The sequence below is a fragment of the Pseudopipra pipra genome, chromosome 9 (genome assembly GCF_036250125.1).
Source record: "Pseudopipra pipra isolate bDixPip1 chromosome 9, bDixPip1.hap1, whole genome shotgun sequence".
NCBI classification, from domain to species: Eukaryota; Metazoa; Chordata; class Aves; order Passeriformes; family Pipridae; genus Pseudopipra; species Pseudopipra pipra.
In genome coordinates, this window is record NC_087557.1 from 27,275,732 (window position 1) to 27,295,953 (window position 20,222).

General features: G+C 48.1%; 1 protein-coding gene across 10 annotated transcripts in view; it reads right to left on the reverse strand.

Annotated features, from left to right (window-relative positions):
- Positions 1–1,633: 1,633 nt before the first annotated feature.
- The window catches only part of RNF220 (ring finger protein 220), a 218,860-nt gene continuing 200,271 nt past the window's right edge, over positions 1,634–20,222 (reverse strand). For all 10 annotated transcript variants that reach the window (XM_064665409.1, XM_064665403.1, XM_064665408.1 and 7 more), the window contains 3 exons: positions 14,019–14,127; positions 12,824–12,898; positions 1,634–4,669 (listed from right to left, as the gene is read on the reverse strand). In XM_064665409.1, coding sequence (XP_064521479.1) covers positions 4,598–4,669; positions 12,824–12,898; positions 14,019–14,127 — 256 coding nt within the window. In that variant the 3' untranslated portion in view covers positions 1,634–4,597. The remainder of the gene's footprint in view (positions 4,670–12,823; positions 12,899–14,018; positions 14,128–20,222) is intronic.

Below are 20,222 nucleotides of genomic sequence, written 5' to 3' on the forward strand. Positions count from 1 at the left end.
GGGGCCACGGCTACCACCTGAGCAGCCCCTCTGCCAAGCCCCCTTCTCCAGCTCACCCTACACACAGCTCCTGCTCTCAGGCAAGGGAGGCAGGGGCTCACCGTCCAGGTGCTTGCTCTGCCTGCCTGACATCAACTTCCCTTTGAACTTGACTCCTCATCCCCTCATTTCTGCCTCCTCACATGGCTGCAAGCCCACCCCAGCACCACCAGCCAGGGACAGGCTGGGTGGGCAGAGGTGTGCACGGCCTCCTTCAGTCACCCTCCCAAACCCTTGGGGGCTGGGGCAGGGAGAGCTTGGGCAGCCCCTGCCAAGTGATGAATGAGCTGACAATAGGGTATTGATAAGGAATTAACCTTGAGCCCTTCTTGCTTCAGTGTCAATAGAGCAGGAGCCAAGTACACACGTTTGATTGGAAATCTGTGTTTGGCCTCTGTGCCCATTGATGTCCTGGAAAGATGAGAGGGGGATGTGAACTGCCCTGCTGCCTCCTCCCCAGCTGGGACCCCCCCCCAGTGGGTCCCCCTCAGCTTTCCCAACCCGCTGCTGCTGGAGTTGGCCATGGGGACCCAGCTCTAAGGGGCTGCAGCAGCCTCTGTGCCCCTGACCTGGCATGTGGGGGGCTGGGTACTGGGGCCCCTCTTGTTCCCCAAAGGGCCTGTGCCCATCCTGCACTGGCCTACACTCCGAGCAGTTTGTTTAATTAAGTGTTTTGCCTAATGGGATTGCCTCATTTCCATAACAAACTGGCGGGCTGTCATTAGGTGGGCTCCCTCATTCATTACTGTTAATTAGATATGGATCCCCCAGAAGGCGGCGCGGGGTGATGAACGAGGCCCCTGACACACGCTATTACACATTAGCATTTTCTCAATATATCCGATACATCACGGGCCTCCGCTTCCTAAAGATATTTTAAATAAAATATTAGCAGCCTGCTGCGGGGTGGGTGGAGAGCCCCTCACCCTGGCCTCAGGCTTCCTTTGGGCTGAAAGCAGATTGGAGAGTTGCTGAGATGCTCTGCTGCTCCTTGCCAGCCAAAAAAGCAGCTAAATTCCACCCCCCACCTTTCCCTACCCTTGCCCCAGCAGATGGAAAGAGGTCCCTGAAATCCCCACTGCCTCCTCCCACCGTCCTGGGGTGGCAGCCGTGGGGAGGGGGTTGGAAACACCCCATCGACCCATCTGCAAAATGTTTGTAAACCGAAAGCGTCGGCGCCAGCCGCGTGCGGGGGGGAACCCGACCTCTGCCCCCCCGGCCCGTCCCTGTGCCAGGGGTAACCCTACACTGCACTGGGGGCCCCTAATGCAGGATGTATGGATCTGTTGGGGCTGGGTGCCTCCTGCCCCCAGCTAATGCAGCTGAGGAGACTTCATTATGGGGGTGTCCCCCGAGGGGTGCCCTTCGCCCTGCCCTCCTGGCTCTACGAGGGGGGACCAGTTGGGGCAACCCATCCGTGGTGGGGTCTGGCGAGTGTCCCAGCATCCCCCTGCATCTGTCCCTGCATCACCAACAGGACCAGGACTCCCCTTTGGGACATTACCCACATCCAGGGGCTGTGGCATGAGGTGGGGGTGTCTCCTCCGCTGCCTCTCCCTGCAAAGGGAAACACAGAGAGGCAGAAAGCGCCTGAGAAGATTTATACTTGTTTAATTAATGTCAAATGTAGTTTACAAACGGGAGTGACAAGTACCTCTTTGTATAATATACACTGACACACAATCATCGACACACCAGAATATCGCTTTGTGCAACTGGGATTCTTTGGGCAAAGATAGGTAACTCTGATATTTCAGTTGTTTTTTTTTTTTTTTTTTTTTTTAAATCATTTAAACTCATTACAGAAGAGGGGAAGTGGCGGATGCCTGTTACAAACCGGGGTGCCACTCTCCCCAGCCTTCCCCCAGCAGCTCCCCCCCTTGAAAACAGGGGATGGCTTTACAATTTAAACAAAAAAAAAAATAAACAAAAAATAACCCCCAAAACAAAAAACAATGACTAGTTCCATATGGTTTTACACATACGTACATAGAGCACACGGCTGGTCCACAACACCTGCCAGAAATCCTGGCTCCCTCCCAGGGCCTGTTTCCAAGGAAGGGCTGGTTTGGGGTGTCCTGCCCTGTCCTGCCTTCCTGTCTGTCTCTCAAACCCACCTGCTGCACCCTGTCCAAATCTGAGACGTCGGCACCAGCACACTCCCAGCTCAGCCATTGTCCCCCCCAGGTTTTTCTCCCTTCACAAACCCAGCCCCAGCTGTGTGTGCCTGTCCTTCCCCTGCCCGAGTGCTGCTGGGTGCAGGGTCACCCAGCAGTGACAGCCCCCTGGGCAGGCCCTGCCTGCAGTCTCCTCATGGGGTCAGGACCCTCCAGGGTCCCTCGGCTTCCTCTGGTCCCTGGGAGCTCTGCAGGCACATGTCCCTGCAGCTCTCTGGTCTCAGAGGCCACACACTGCTATGAGCTTGGAGACCCGGGAAAATCCCAATTAGGAACTGTCACCTTTTGATGAGATGCTTATCAAATAACAGCTCCTTCAATTTGGTTTGGGGTTTTTTTTTTGGATGCAGTGGGATCCTTCTGAAAACACTCAGGAGATGCCAAGGCCAGCAGCTGTTCTCTGCAAAACAGCACCAAGCTCAGGGCAGGGAACACATCCTGCCCCCCCAGCCTTTCCCTCTCTGGAAATACCCCAGCGGCCCAGTTCCAAACCCCTCATCCATCGTTGTTCCCAGACTGTCTTAAAATGCCCCAGCCACTGTTTTGCTGCCAGGTGGGATCTGCTTGGAAAGACCCTGCAGGAGCAGGGGAGATGAGCTTCCCCATCTCCCTGTCTTCTGGCTGTGGGGAGCTAGGGCAGGGATGCACAGTGTGGAGCTGGGAGAATTCAGCACACGAGGTCTTGGGAAATGGATCGTTCTCTCTTTCTTGGGTCCTGACAATAAAAGAAACAAAAACAAAAAAAAAGGCCAGATGGCAGCTTTGGTTAAGGCTGAGGATATGGGAGACAGGGACAAGCATGAGAGACTGCGTGGAAGAAGCTGGGGCTGTGGGGGACCTCTGGATTCAGCTGGAAATGTCTCTGCTGGACACTCTGGGGGTGGTGGTGTGGATGAGACAGGGCTGGCTTAGCTCTCTGCCCTAGTGCCAAAACCTCTTGGGCAAAATGCAGGCTGTAGGAGGGTGGGAGCTGCGGGATGTGGGTGCAGGGCAGGGCTGGCTCTGCAGGGTTTGCACAGCTCTGCTGGGCAGCACCGGGCCCGCTGCAGCCACACCCGTGAGGGAACTGGCCCAGCTCTCTGGGCAAAGCCACCAGCACGACCACCCTGTCCCCTGCCATCCCCACCTCCCCACCGTCCTCAGCAGCCCAGGCATCCTCAGCCAGCAAATGCTGCCTAGAGGAGAGGAAAGCAAAGCCGGGCAGGGGAGGGGAAGGTGCCACAGCCTTGGAGGAGGCAGAGGGGATCAGCCGGACCCCTCGAGCCGGCACTCCCAGCCCGAGGAGAAGGCAGGGCTCCAGCTGACTCCCTCCTTCCAGCTCCACACCGTTTGCCCCTTCCCCAGCTGGAAAAGGCAAAGGGGCTGAGCCAGATTCCTCCATCCTGCCTGGCCCCCCGGTGAGGAGTTAAAAGCTGTGTCTTTCCGGGGATAACGATTCTATTATAAATAGCCCCATTAGCTACAACTAATGACAAAAATCCACCTCCTCTACTCCCCATAAGTTCTGTAAGTTATGGGCAATGCTACAGCCATTACTAAAAGCTGTTAACTTCATATCTGAATGAGGAAATATACACCACAGAACATTAAACCATTTATATTATATATATGTATATATATACTTTTTTTAAACTAATGACTTTAATGCCAAAACTTTGCTGAACCAAGAAAAATATGGGTTTAATGTTCTCTGCTCATTTTTTTTTTCTTCTTTAAAAAAAATACAACCCAAAGAAAAGAAAGGGAAACTTATTAGTATGTAATGTTTGAGTCTATCCCATTTATACACAACATTGTAAACATATATAATCTATATTACATGTGCTTCATTTCTGTCTGGGTGTGTTTTTTTTTTTCTTTAAACCTTTTTGTTATCACTAGAACACCACAAAAAACCAAAACAGAACCAAACCAAAAACCAAACCAAAACAAATAAAAACAAAACAAAAACAAAACTGAACAAAGAACACAAGTTACAGGTTATTTAACATCTTTCTGTCAAGGGTCCCTTCCCCAGTCTCCTGGGGGCAGAGTGGTCAACAACACAGTCCAAAGGACGGCTCACGAGCCATCCACAATGCAAAGCCAGCTCCAGGGAACGGGTGATGGGGAACACTGGTTTTAAAAAAGGGGGCTTCACAACAAAGGGTTTGGTTTTGCCCGCTGCAGATGCTGAAGGAGGTCTCAACTTGCGGGACCTGGCAGCCGAGGCTCCCCACTGCTCCTGTATCCTCGAGTCCATGTCTGGAGTCTCTGGTTTGTTTTTTTTTTTTCCTCTTTAAATTTTAAAACGTCTTTTTTTTTTTTGTTGCGGTCGTTCTTCTCCCCCTGGGTGTGATGAGCTGAGCCGGTCGCTGGGTCCCGCCCCACCGCCGGGTCCTTCATAAGTAGATGCGCCGAAGGTCTCCGGGAGACGTGATGGTGTTGCACTGGGGACAGAGCTTCTTGGCACCCTGCAAGCAGCAGACGAGACACAAAGTGTGAGAGCACGAAGGACAACCCACACGGCCCTGCCCTGGGCCTGCAACCTCACCGGAGCAGCAACGTCACCCCCCTTCCCCTCCAGTGAGGGCTGTCCCCTCCCAGCAGTGGGCACAAGCTGTGAGAAAGGGAAGCCCCAACCAGCACCTTTCTTGCCTGCCCTGCAAGCCCCTTGTCCTGTTCCAGTCCCCAGCATGAGGCTGCTGGGCAAGCAGGAGCTCTGGGGGGCTGAAACCCAGAGCCAATGTGTGTCACCAAACTTGGCACCACTGGCTGCCAAGGAGATCTGCTCCTTTCTGTTTCTCTCGCTCACCTGCAGCCCTCAATGAGCCAATTCAGGTGCCTGAACAGGCAGAAAATCAACCCAGCTGGAACAAGTTAAGTTTTCAGCAGGTTCTCATGCCTGAGCTCGTTCATGGTGGGCTTGGACCATCCCTTTCAGGGCAGCACGATGGGGCAGTGCCTTGGCCATCCTGCAAAAGCCCACGAGCTGCCGGCACAAAGGAAACCCTGGTCCTGTCCCCCCAGCTCACACAGATGCTGCAGAGATGAGTCTCTTCTGCCAAGGTGAGCTGAAAACAGCAAACTGTGATGTGAGCTGGGGTGGAGTAATGGGTGGCCGACATGGAACACTACATGAAATAAAACAAGGGCTGATGTGCCATCTATTACAGAGCCTGACAGCCAAGAGGTGTTAACAAGCCTCAGAATCGGGGTCAACCTAAGCCAGTCATCATTAGATTGGCAGATGTGACAGACAACTGATGGGAAAAACGACAGAAAGATGGCTCTGCTGTGAGGCAGCCTCCCATCTACAGCACTAGCAGCACAGGAAATAGGGATGCCCTCCCTGAGCAGGGCTTCTCGCAGTGCCTGCAGCAGTGAGTGCAGCAGCAGGGCAGGGCACTGCTTCGGTGCTGCTGCCTGCACTTGGGTACATCCCTAGCAGAGGAGGTGGCATTGCTGCTTACAAAAGGCAAGTACCCTTAGAACAGGCCCTCTCTGCTCTGTGACAACACCTGCAAAGGCAGGACAGGGGCCTTTTCCCCTGGAAGTTCTTTAGGCTAAGGAGAATCTAGAGGAGAGAGTCTCAGGTACAGAAAATTTATATGAGTGCGAGTAATTCACAAGGGTGCACCTCCAAAGAGGTGCAAGTCATGTTTGCTCTGCAGTACTGAGTACTACTGCAGACTAGTTTGGAACCAGCCCCCTCCCTGCTCCCAGTGCATGTTATTCCTGGCAGACATGGACTTCACACACTTGCTATTCCCTGAGCTTTGGACTTTTGAACAATCAGGCTGCCATTTGACAGCCCTTGCTGCTCAACAGCTGCCCTGACACACGAGGGGACCATGGGCCTTTGCACCTGAGATTTGAACCAGGCACACACAAAGTCTTGTTGAGCTAGAGTTGAATGAAACACATGATGGACACTCAAAACACCTTAGGCATCACTCTCAGGGTGAGTGACAGACTGGCAGTGGGACGGACCATTGGTGGTCTGGATGTTGCACCTAACTCTGATGCTGATTCCTGTGGGCACATCCTTTTAGTTATCTGGGACAAGTACTGTGTCTGTTTAGATTTTCAGCCTTCTGGGGCAGGGACCATCCCACTGTGCCTGCACAGAAAGGGCAAGCTCTAACCCTGCATGTCCTAGTAAAAACTTACTGCAGTGCCAACAATAGGAAGGAGAGAAAAATGTAAACATCTGCCCTTTCTGACACTGTGGGCCAGGATATACAGCAGCACCTCCATGGAGGGGCTCACTAATCTGGATGCAAATGTCACAAAATGGCCTGTTTCAACTGAGTCCCTGCTCAGTTCCATGCAGTTCCCTGGTCCTTCATCAAGGCACCTGTTGCACCTGGTTGCCCTCTTGGCATCATCTTTGTAGCCAGAGGGTCCCAAAGGAAGTGGCAGGGAGGTGTTGAGGAATTAATTCACAGCATGTTGTCCAAGGGACAGCAGTTGGCAGCTGCCTGTTTGAGCTTTCCTGTGTGCCCTGACAAGCAGAAGTAAGCATGCACGAGGATGTTAATCATTCCAGATGGAACTACTGGCCACATCTGTGTCCATGCTCTCTTTCCCAAGACAGGCACAGCTTACACACAAAAGGCAGCAAAGCATCCAACCAAGCAGCTGGAGCTCCTGCCTCTCTGGACAATGCACCAGGACACAATGTACCTTCTGCAGGACCAGTGCTCTGCCCCATCGAATGCCTCAGCCTGCCTTCAGTCTGGGGCAAAGGATGGACAGTGCTTGCTGCCACCTCAGACCATGGCCCCTGCTCCTCAATGCCCCTGGGCAATGCTCAACAGCACTTCAGCTGCTCTTTCAGCTCCAAGGAAGTCAGAGACATTTGCCTGCAGGTGGGTGGGGAGGAGCACTGAACCTCCTTGAGTTTGCTTCTGCTAAAAGCCAACCTCAGCTGCTGCCACCTCACCCTCCTGCACCTTGTGCTCCATTCTGGGATGTGAAGCTGGACTGAGACAGTTGAGGGCAGGTGTGTGTGACCCTCAGCAAGGGCAACCTCCCTAACACAGACTAGACAGCTCACTGCAGGAAAATTCGGAAGTTTGGGATCCTGGAAAGCCACTCTGACCAGGTCTGCAGCAGCCCTCCACCATCAGCCCACAGGGATGGCAGAACAAGCCTGATTAAACCGACTGCAGCTTTGCTGCTCTCTTCCATGGCAAAGCAAGGTCAGGTATGTAGTTCCTTTACACCACAGGGAAAGGGAAGTTGGGTGGATTTATCTTGGAATATCCTGGGATCTCTGACCCTGAGATCTATTTTCTGTACCACATGCTGATGGCTTGATCCACTCTCCCACCTAAGGCTGAGCTGCACACGGGCACCTCAAGTTTCTTCAACCACGCCACAAAGCAGAACCCAAACACACGGAGCTTGACCCATTTTCTGCAAAAGCTACACGATCACAGACTGATTTAGGGCAGTGGTGGATGTTGCTTCACCTGCACATGGGAAGTGGAGCTCATGCTGGAGCTCTGAAGCCTGGGTACATTGGAGGGAACAACAGCATGCTGGAGACCTTCAGCAGCCAGGCCTGAACGCTGCACAGGCTGCACATGGCAAGCTGGGCTCAGGGTCTCTCTAGTACTTATGCTTGGTATTAACAGTTCAGGCAAAAATAATTACTTTGGACCCTTGGGGATGCATTTTTCTTTCTTTTTATGAAATAAAACCGTCCTCCTCTGCACACATAAAGCATGTGTGTTAAATTCAGAACTAAGTCCTGATTTTTTTTCTTTTCAGATTGAAATTGCTCAGAACCTTGCTCCTTACATCTGACTTTAGGAGTAGGTGTACAGCGTTTATCAGCACCAGAGTTTAGGCTCTCCCCTCTTGTGGAGAGGCACATAAGCTTGTACACACACATGCTGGCACAGGCACAATGAAAAAGCGTTTGCTCCCCCACTGCTCACCTGCCAGCTGGGGTTACTAAACTTTTCCCTTGAAATAAAAATGCTGTGGAATAATAAGTCCCACCTGTCGGCCATTTCTTTCTTTCTTTTTTTCCAGGTCCTTCTGCTCCTTTCATCATAGCTACATGGAAAAGCCTTGATGTGTTATAGCTGTGTGTGCTAGAGTAAAGGCCACCTCAGCTTTTCCATTATAAACCCCAGTTTTGAGGGGTTTATAAAACTCTGCTGCAAGAAGTTTGCTCCAGGGCTGTTACAAAGCAAAGAAACGGAGCTGGAACCAGGATGGAGTTTATTTTTTCTCCTCCTTTCTTAATTAAAATTTGGCAAGTGATTGATCCACAATACAGGCTAATCACTTGGGGTAGTAGTTTGAAAAATACATTAACGAGAGTTGAGATGTTGAAAAGTCGTTAGGGCTTACATGGTGCCAGGAAGGATTGGAGGAGTTTGTCTTAAAGTTGCCTCTTAAAAAAAAATGGTGTGACGTCTGCTATAAATTGGCTAAAGCAGGGAAACTCAAAAGGAAGGATTTCAGGCACTTCCTGCTGTCCTGTGGGTCTAAAAATGGGCAATTTCCAAGCACAATATGCTACCAGGCACAGAGAATAAAGACACACACACACACACACAGAGCAAGTAGAGGAAGTAAAATCAAAATAGAGAGATGCAAGAGGGGCCCAAACCAAGAGCCAGCTTCTGCCAGGAGAGGAATAGAATGCCAAGATCCAATCCTCAACCAAGGTGACAGCCCTCTCTCCCACCCATGCCTTCACATGAAGTGGCAGCTTCTTCTCTGCAAATGCTAATTCCCAGAGAAGCAGCTGCTCCCCACTGCTGTTGTGGGGTACCCTCCAGCTGTCAGGTATTGGGGTTAAACCACCAGGAGAACAACTTTTTTCACAGAGCCTCCTCGAAGGGTGGAGCTCACCCCCACAGGCCAGAGCTGAAAAAATGTTAATAAATGACCAAAGAATCTCACTGCATGCAGGAGCATCATGAACGATCATCATGCAGCATCCTCCATGCAGCTGCTGACTCAGGATGTCCCTATGCTGCTGGAAGCACCCAGGAATCACCCAGAAAGATTGCTCTGTATCTATGCTGTTCTGTACAAAACTACTCCAGCCTGCATGGGTATTGAAGTGGCAAAGCTAAGAACACGGTAAACCAGCAAAGGTGTAAGTGTGTCAACTGCAGAGCACACATATCTATTGATGGATCCCCTGGAAGCATTCTATGATGAAGAAGGCTTTTTAGAAGTGGTTTTTTTCCTGCTCTTGCAGTTGTCATTTTCAAATAAGCCCAAGGCAAGTAAGCACAAGCCTAGAGTCAGCAAACACCCACGGGAAATGCTGGCTCTGGCTGTAGAGGTGATGGGGGAAACTCAGTAAACTGCATCTGCTCAAATAAACCCGTCCTCTTTCAGCCCCTGCACCCACAAAACAGCTCCATCACTGGCAAACAACAGCCTGACTTAGCTTCTAACTACATTTACTTTGTAAAGAAAGATACCAAGGTTTGGGAGATCACAGAATTACAGCTCAGAGGGACATGAAGAACTCACCAACCCACTCCCCTGGCAAATATCACCTCAACTTGAATTACTGCAGACAGACACACATCAAACCTGTTCTCACAAACCTCCACAGCAAAGCAGATGGCCCATCTCTACTGTTAGAGCACCCTTCCCAAGAGAAGGAAAATAGAAATCCCACACACTAGTAGCTGTACTAGTGTTAACTCTCAGCTAATTGGGAAGGATGGAGAAGGGGCAGATTGTACCACAGGGAGATTCATCCCCAGTGACTTGGGGCTGCAGTCCAACAACCAGCTGAGGACAGACACCTGCCACAAGGACAGTGTCTGTTCAGGGAAATGAACCCGCCTCCTGCTGCCCAGGCTAAGCTTTGCTCCTGCAACATCATTTCCTTTCCTATCTTTGAAGAACCTGCACGTGTTTCCAGGGCTTTCCAAAAGGGATCACAGATAAGTTACCCCAGGCCCGCGTCCCAGTTTTTGCATAACTTTAAGACATCAACTCAGTTCTCAGCACGCAGGGTAGGTGAATGAAAAATGTCACTGTGTTGAGTGTCCCAGACAACCAGCAAGTAGGGAGCAACAAGCTCATGGCTGTGGTTTGACACCACTAAAGTCAAGAGGATACTAGAGATGCTCAGATCATTGTAGTATCGTATCCTAGAAAATGTTTAAACCTTAGGTCCACAGACAGATGTGAGCATCAAATTTCACCCTGTGTTCAATGCCCTGCAGAGGTTTAGAAGTGCCCCCAGGCACTCTGAACCCTCAGTTCCAGAGCCTTGTTCAGTACATGATCCTCGCTCTCTCAGACACACTCACACTCTAATTTCATATTAGATCTTGGCTGGACACATGAACCACAGGGATAGAAGAGAAAGGGGACTTTTCACCAGCAGGGATGGCAGATCTCCAGAATGTTCAAAAGGGGCCGGAAGCCCAGCACAACCTGCCCGCCCCAACTCCTATTAACTCCAACAAATTGTTTATTGCACAACAGAAGAAAAATGCTGCCCCTCTCCCCCAGCCAAGTCTTTCCATGTGTGCTGCACGCGCAGGCTCCCTCCTCCCAACCCCACTGGGGAGCCAGCTTTATACCCAGGGAAAGGTAACAGCAGCGATTATTACACACACTATCCCACAGCTCCTCGCTTGTTAAAAAAAACAAGAGTCTCTTTTGTGCCCGAAATAAAAGGAGATACCTTAATTAGAACAATGCAGGTTGGTAAGCATTAAACACTGAGCCCAGCTGCTGTATGCCATTAAATTCATAAAAAAGGAGGGGGGGAAGGAGGGCAGTCTTAACGAGATTACACACATTGACTTTGATCAAGACACAAAAGCACCAAGGCGTTCCAGGGTTTTTATTGCTGTCTTCAGGCTACATTTTAATGGTTACATTAGAAACATGCGAACACAGGCTGGGAGATTTTTTTTTGAGATGGGAGAGGGAGTGCAAGCATGCCTTGTGAAAAGGCCTGGTTTAATAAATTGGGGGCTGCAGGGAGAGACTAGGACTGGGGAACACATGAGTAGTCACTTATTAATTGCTTCCCCTATGCAAGTGCCAAGTCTTAACATGATGTCTTGCTGGACTATTCCCATCCTGCCTGCCTGGTCAGCAGAAGAGCCATGTGCAGATCACACACAGCCAGCTTCATCCCCACCTTTCTCACGGAATTCTAGGGGGAGATGGCTCCCAGTCTGCAAGGAAAATGCTAATCCCTGAGCACCTGGAGTGAGTTTCCCCATTCTCATGAGCAGCTGTGACTGCTGAACATGACACAAAGGGGCCTGTCTGAAGTTGAACTAAGTTGCTGCAGAGTCTAAGAGCAGCCTGAAATTGGTGTCACCGATTTAGAAGGTGACTTGAGGCTGGCGGGAAGGGGAGAAGACAAAGACTTCAGAGTAAAGAAAATGAAAAGTATGTTAGTGTTTTATCCTGTGCTTGCAGCACTGCTGAAGGACAAGATTACTCTTCACTTAGCAAAGGTGGCAGAGTACACATTCATCCAAACACCTCACAGCTATGTGCCCACATATGTGTCTTTTATAACATGCTGCTAAAATGTTTACAAAAGCTTGTATAAACTAAATAGTGACGGGGTGTAGCTGAAGAGCTATAAAATACAGCCCGAGGGATAGCCAAGTTATTGAGTTGCTATTAGTACTCAAGCCCACAGGCACTTCACCATCCTGGTAACTTTTCTTGGACAAGACTTTTAAAAGGCAGGATTTAAAGGAGCATGATCAGCTTAATCGTAATTCCAAGCGCACAACGTGTTCTATAAAGTAGAGTAATGCCTTACAGGAACAAGTTTTTAGGAGTGGCACTCCCTTACATTTTTTGCAACCCAACACTGTATCATCTTGCTAACAGGAGAACTAGAAAGCACAACTATTTTCCACTCCCCAACTTAAGCAAAATGAAAGTTTGAAAATCAGCTGCAGAGGGTTCATTAAAGACTGATTATAAAACCCACAGTTTAAACACAGGAAAAGAAAACACTTCATTAAATAACAAATTTTAACCTGATGTCCTTTAATAAATGTATAAATTGCTGCTCTACTGGGTCACCTATTCTATGTTCAAGGTAGTCCCCAAACTTCTAAACATGGATGGTATATGCTTGAAAACTACACAGTGCTATTTCAAATAATCTAAAAAATACAGATCCATATTCATAAAAGCTCCCTTCCATATCCTCTTCTCCTGAAGATGATTTCCTTTGCTTCGGGGGAATATTACATTTCTCAGAAGCTACCCATTCCATGAAATCTCAGTGGATTTGGCCTCCATTCTCACAGCTTTACCTCTCTGCATGGATGCCCCACAGGAAATTACTGTAAGGCAAGGTAGTCCCTGGCACAGAGCTCTTCAACGAGCCATGGCTGTGCCCACAAGTAGTGGAGCAACAAGCAAGGGGCAGGACAGCACTTCGGTCACAATGACTCAAATGAAACTCAGTCAAGTCAAAGCTAGAGAGGGGTGTTACACAGCAAGGTTTGGGCAGTCTGCAGGCACAGCACTCACATTATCTAAAATAAAGCAAAAAGCACCTTTCCCTGTGGTGATCTAAAAGTATCAAAGAAGAGAGGGGAAAGGCTGTAAGTCAACAAGAAAGTAGTCAAGAGCCTCACCAGAGTCCGCAGCCAGCATTCTTCACAGTGCACATGCCAGCACTGAATGGAAGTCAGGGGCATTGTGTAGGAGTCCTGAGGAGAAGAAGCAAACAGGTTATTTCCACAGCAGGGATCTACTGATTCTTCACTCCCAACCCCATCACAATGCCTCTCTTTGTGGGTAACACTGCCTGGTGTTTTGTGTAATATGTAAGTTGCATTTTTGTAATGTTTGTACAGAAGAGGCTGAAAGTCTCCTGCAGTCCCTTTTCTTGGCTTCCCAGAACTCCTGTTGGAAGCCCATAATCCACTCAAGTGGTGACCTGGCTCAGCACAGTTATTGCAAAAGCATCTGAAGTTGCTGTGGCCACTTGCCATTATTCTCATCAGAAAGGTCACCAGATCATACAAAAAACAGTGACAGGGCAAGATCAACCCTTATCACAATTCACAGCTCTGCAGGAACAGCTTAACTACATCCCAAGAATACTGCTTCTCTTTCAGCAGACATGTGAGTATCTTCTGTCATTCCTAAGAAACCTCTGGAAATTAGCAGCGAGAGTAAGTTGTTGTTCTTTCTGTGGGATGAATGACAAGGGCTGCACTCCCACATTTACAAGCTGTGAGCTGGCTGGGAGAGAGAACCCTGTGCATCCAGATGAAGTTGCAGAGGGAGCTCTCCACCAAGCAGAACGTTCTCCTGATCTGAGCAGAACAGAAACCCAACAGGAGATGCAGAGCCCTGCAGGCTCGGACCATCAGAGGGAGCTGCTGCCCTTCTTTAGGAGAGCCACAGCATCAGCACAGAGCAGGCAGGGCATCAACAACTTTTGAATGCTCAGGCAACATTCCTGTTCCCAAATCAGAGAAAGTGGGTCTCTGATCACAGATTCTGCTCTCTCCTATGCATGTAAATGTGGACATGCAGTAAGAGGATGCTTGATATCTGGGAGTGTTCTATAGGAAGGTTCAAAGTCTTCCTATAAAAAAAGTTGGAACTTTTTTTCCCTGATATAGACGGACAGCTGCCAATACCATAGGAACAACGTAATGTATACGGAAATTTTGGTTGCTAAGACCACCTTCATTTGGAAGGCTAATTGGTGATGAGCTCCCCCATATTCTGCCTGAAAAAAGGAGAAAAGCTTATCCCCTCCTCAGCAAAGATATCAAGACATTTCTGATTCATTACCACAAGTGGAGTGCTACTCACCATGCAAATGAGACATTTATAGCGGTCCCCACGGGAAAGCTGCCTTTCTAACTCACGGACACGAGCCTTTAACGCTTCAAATGTTGTCACTGCAGAGTCTTCTGTAATTCTGCAAAAGATGATGGAGCGTGAGCATCACTGAGCACACAAGACTCTTAAGAGTTTGGGGGAAAAAGGATTCCACAACAGGTACTGCACAGGAAATGGCATAATACTCAAACTAATATATCCGCCTTGGGGTAAAGCAGAATTCCTGAAAAGCCCAGCGTGAACTCTTTAAAGTGTCCTACTAAACACTTCCAAACATATCACCAAAGAACACAACTGATGCTGGAGTTGGCAGCTTGATACAGAGCAAATTTCCACAAGACACAGACATTTAAAGAACAGGTATTTCTGCTGCGGTTTTTTTGTTTGCTTTCTGCCTTTTTTCTTGTCTCCCTTAAGAGATTACTTAGGATCACACACCTGAGGCAAAGTTCTGTACGTTGCTTTAAAGCTGCTGAGATAACTTTTTGTGGGCAATAGGAGCTGCTCTTCCCCTCCGAGAATGGAGGCCTTTGCTGGCCATCAACCTCATGTAACGCGACATCAGCTCATTACACAGGATCAACACAATGCTTTTATATTAATGAAAGCCCTAGTTTTTTGGGTTCTAATACTGAAAAAAAGGAGAAACCAACAGCACTGAGCGCTGTCAACAGGCTGGTTATAAAGGCAGCTTCACAATCTGCTTTCCCATTTCCTAGGGTCATTTTTGATAGGCAACATTCTCTCTTTTGTCACAGAGGCGCTGTGCTGAGGGCAGGCAAGTGTATTTTCATGGTTCTGCAAGGCTGGTGAAAAGAGCAACTTGCCAACCTAAAAGCAAGGGCAGACAGCAATGCTTAGCAAATGAGATGCAGGGAGCATTATAGACAAGGATGTGTCACTGGCATGCTGCAAAACCCGATTTATACACAGTGCAGGCATAAGGAGGGGCCCTCAAGCATTCTCCAGAAAAGGCTTAGAGCATTGACATAAAGGCTTTCACTCTTGTGAATAAAAACAAAACAACAATTTTCATTTATGTCAGTGAATTTCAGGTCTGTCCAAGCAGAATCCAGCTCAGAAGAACCTGAAGAGTATTTCGCCATCAGAAGCTGCATCATCAATCAAAACATAACCCACAGTGGCACCCACATGTTCTACCTTTTTAGAGGATGATTCACCAACAGGTGGCTAAAACATGGGTCTAGTGGAATTACTACAACCAGCAAAGTGAGCTGCACTCTCAGCTCTCTCGCTGCACACACGCACTCACTCTTCTGTTCATTAGTCACCTGTCGATGGCACGCAAGGAGGGACCTGGGGTATCTCCAATGAGGTGATTCTGCTGGCTTTTCCCAAGCCTTTGGTAAAAGAGCTAGTCAAAGAGATTTTGGATGATTTTTCTAATTATGACACTTCAGAAGAAAGTGGAGCTGCTCAAGTGCATATGGTTAAGTACTAATGTTATAAAGCTCCTCCAGTTTCACTCCTGCCTTTGTGCAGATCAGACATGCTCTGCACGAGCTACCGGAGGAGATCTTCATCAGAAGGAGATTCATTGGAAGTGACAGTTGCTAGAAAATGGTAACCATTTCAAAACTTCTAAAAAAAGCAAAGAAGTACACATGTCCCATGATAGCCTAGTGGGTAAGGACTGTCTGGGGACAGGAACACTGTGGATTCAAGTCTTAGAATCAATAAATATTCTTTGGAACAAGATGAAAGAGCTTCAGTAGGAGACAGCCTTCCCTGCTGTGAAACACCCACTTGCTCCTACCCACTGGTATGAAATATTACCATATCCCAGCTTGAGTTCTCACCCTCAAGGAAGAGTTGCTAGCATTTTCAAAGGAAGTCTAGAAAGGTGTTAGTTTTGTCTAAGGAAGAAACAGAATTATTTATTTATAGCTTGAAGATTATTGCTGGCTGAGAAAATTGTTTGTCTTCCAGTCTGGCCCACCAACAAGCTGATACTGGGTGAAGGCTGAAGCTGAATTTGACTTCCTGGAATCCATTTCTCCTTACTGCATGCACAAGGGCAATGAAGGTGTAAAGGCAGTGACTGTGACTCCTGCCCAGAGCAGGTGGCAAGCAGAACCTCAACTGTTGCTATATTCTCCTTTTACCATCTTTGGAGCTATCTGTCCTCCTCTGATGGGTGGGTGACTCAGCAAGAAAAGGAAAAAGCTGATTCCTTGGGCAGATACAAGCAAACACCCATTCAACCCCACTAACAGTCAAAGCCTGAATAGGAAAAATTGGCCACTGCAACAACTAGAGGAGATAGAAAATGGCTTGTTTATAGAAATCTAAATGGTTGACCCTCATCGGCCAATTTTGGAAAGTCTCTGAGATAATCGCACCTGTCCAGTAATAAACGAATGAATCAGAAAAGGAGGCTGAATAGAGGCATAAGCAATAATGCTCAGAGGCTGCTTGATACAATGGCCAATCAATAGGAGGGCTGTAGATCAGGGTGCTAGTTAGCTGGAAAATTACCGCACCGCTGCGTGCGTCACGCTGTAGGGATCCTGGACAATCAATGTGGGAGGTATTGATTTAGTTATTATCACTTCATACGCTCCAGACATTGTTAAATATACATTTATTAACAAGACTGGGGTGCATTGGTAAGAGAGGGAGCTTTAGCCACTGCAGTATCTCCCAGCGCTGATCAAAGCTCAGCTGTGACAGAATTAAACTCCATGTTCTCACTGCCAAGCGTGCTCACAGGACAAACCCTGACAGACGGCACAGTTGCTGAAGACATAGCTCCTAACTCACGGTAGAGATAGGAGTTTTGGCCACAAGCGAGTATTTTGCACTTGAGATTTCAGGAAAACCTCTCAGAGCAGCAGCAACAAGGGACGTGGCAGCCAAGGGTCAACCCAAAGTGAGCGATAATTGCATGGTTGCTTCCGAAAAGCCAGAGGAAATGAGGTCAAGGGAAATAGGGAGAACATTAGTAAATAAAGGAAACTGAAACTACCTCCAGGGATGGAATAAAGACCAGAGTCACTTCCCATGTGTCTGGCTCCTGTGGTGGCCAGCACACTTGGGACACATGCCATTCCATTTAGTGACATTTTACCGTCAACCTGCTGCTTGTATCCTAAAGATAAGCATCGCTTAGGAGCAACTCTTCCTGCAGCAGCAATCTTGGGAACTCCCTCAGGCTTCCCTCTTGTGTGCACACCTCGTGTGTGCTTGCCCAGACACAGCTGGGAGCAGCCTTGGGCAGTATTTTTACAGGGTAACGCCAGGGTGGAGCGAGGGTCAGAAAGCCAAGCTCCATGGACAGGGCAAGGCTGAGTACAAGTTACCCTGCCAAGTGAGGCAGAGGGAATTACAGGGAAGAAGGAATTGGCTCTCTGCTTTGCCTTGACCTCGTGCTGGATGCAGGAGGACTCTCAACAATTTTGCGCCTCAGCGCTCCGATTTGACGTGTTTGGATAACGTCATTTATCAGCCTCCAGAGAGACCTGCTGAGCACGACTGCTGCCAAGAGCAATACCTTGAGACCCAGCGCTGATGCTTCTCCAGCAGGTGCAAGTGGCCTCCCTGACACCTGAGTCGTCCTCCCTGGCTTGAGGCCGTACCAAGAGGGCACCTCCATGACAGAGACTCGTTGTGGACCTACACCACCACTGCAAGAGAACATTTATACAAGAGCAAAAACAAGAAGGGAGGGCTCCTCGTGGAGGAAGCTGGGTCTTGTACTTCTCTCTGGACTTCGTGGTTAACTCTTCCACAACTTGGCAGACACAGCTGAGGATGCTGAGTACCAAGGAGCAAGTCTGTGAGACTTGGGCAAGATAGCACGTGGTAATTTTCAGCCTTTATGCCCAACACACATTTTTCTACTACTCACAGCATTTTCCCCTGAGCACTGAAAATAAGAACAAATTTTATTTCTCTGAGCAAATCCTTGCTTTGTTTAGATAAAAGGCCAGAAGAAGTGCAGAAAACTACCATGGAGGAGGAAAAAAGACCTATCAGTAGCTTTGAGCTTTAGGAAGCAATCACCTCCTGGGAAATCTCCCCTGGGAAATGGCTGCCCCCCTCTTTGCAAAAAAACTTTAACCCAAACACTGGTTATTTGTTAAACATTAGCATGCATGTGATCTTTGTTTCTCCAAATTAAATCGAGCAATTCCTACCCGCTGTCCCAGTGGGCAATCACAGGCAATTCCGTTAATTAAATTATCTCTGATTCTGCAGCTCTGGAATCTCTCAATTGACTAAGTCTGTGCTTTATCATCAACAAAATACTGGACCAAAAAGGAAACAAAAAAATGCTGATGTCAGAGTGATTGGCTTCAGTTAACCCTTCCCAGCTGGATATTAAGGGCTGCTCAAGGAACTGTTGTACTGGAACGAGCCCAAGAGCGAGAGCCCTGTACCACAGATACCAGCAGCAGCTGTTCACTTGTGTTTCCTTTCTGTTGTACAGAAAAACACAAACACCACACAGCCACTGCATCCAGCATCCTGCCTATCTGAGAGCCACAGAAAGATGCAAAGCATTAGCTGCTGAAGAAGCAGAAAAACACCTCACAGATCAGCAAACCCCTGCAAATACTCCATCCTCACCTTATCTAGACCTAACTTGATGTATCCTGCTGTCGAGGCGTCTCCATAAAACATTCCCCTTTGGTTTATTTCAACTGGATATAAATTTTCCTTTCTTCATAAACGGCCACACTGTACACAGCATTCCATAAATTTTTACAATTCCACTGTTTGTATGTACCTTGTAAAAAACGCTTAGCACTGATTAAATGCACTACCAATAAAATTTCATGGGCTACTTTTGACACTTGATATTCTGACCTTCTTCTCTCTTCCTCATACATTTATTTTTGCTTTCCTACGCCTGTAAACACAGACTGGCAGAGAGGAAAATGTACAGTACCACTGACAAACCCAAGAGTGATGTATTTATTTTTAAACAAAGCCTTTATCTTCCCCTGTACAAAGTGGAGAACCTGATCCCAGCAGAACATACATGCCACCTCCCTGCACCAAGGGCAGAGGTCGGGTCACTAGCAGCTTACATATCATAAATATTAGAAACAGACTGGTCGATGCTTTGACGGCAGAGTCAAGTTAAGTAAGATTTCAGGAGCAGAGAAATTGCCCCTGGCCATATCCAACCATGACTGTAGATGACAATTATCATAACCACTACTACACTACAGGAGAGAAAGCCTGCTGCAGTCCTCACTTTGTGGGGCACAAATCTTCAAGAGTTGATAAAAAGATCCAAAAAATGACCCCAACATCAGTGCACAATCATGTAATTGCAAGCCTTCTCTCAGAGCCAATTTACATTTGGGTAAAAGGGCAACTTTTTCATAGAAGAGACCCTGTTTTATTAGCCTGTAACATGCTGTGCACAGCTCTGTGACACTGGTAGCACTGTGGAACAGCAGAGCACAGTGATGCTGTCTCAGCTCTCACTCATACGTTGCCTTCAACACAAAATCCCTCGCTATCTGAGTTTCAAACACTAGCTATAAACACCTTTATCTGCTTTGTGATAAGAACTGCTTCTGTTTTCAAAGTGACAAAAGAATTTGCCCCCCCTTTCCATTTAGCAAGCATCACCTGCAGCAAGTGCTAGAGCTAAGGATACAGGGACTTTATTTTGGCAGACGTGGGTGAGCACCACTGAAGTCAGCGGGACATCCACAGACTCAAAGGCCTTTTACACTTACTGGAGTGCAAGAACATAACATGAAGCTAAAAAACCCCCCCCATTGTTACTAACAAGTAAAACACACTGATAAGAAAGTTTTTAAAAAGAAAAGTGACAGGTGGCTTTAAAAGGAAACAGACACAGCTCAGGCATTTTCAGTATCTTAACTCTCTGAAAGAAGCCCAGTGTCAGGCTGGTGGCAGATTGACTGCGAATCACCCCACAACATGTGGGCTACTGGATTGGCACAATGTACTGAGATTTTATTTCACTAGATGAGCTGGTTACAGCAGAAGGGGCCAGCTCCCTTGCTGTAAAAAACTGCCCAGCAAAGCTGTTTACAGTAGAGCCATGTCAAATCACACCAAGTGAAGTTTAGACCCTCAGTCTGCAAGACTGCCAGTGCTAAAAGCAAATCTTCTGGCAAGACATCAACATTTTAGGAGCTGGCTTCCCCTTTATTTAGCTAAAAA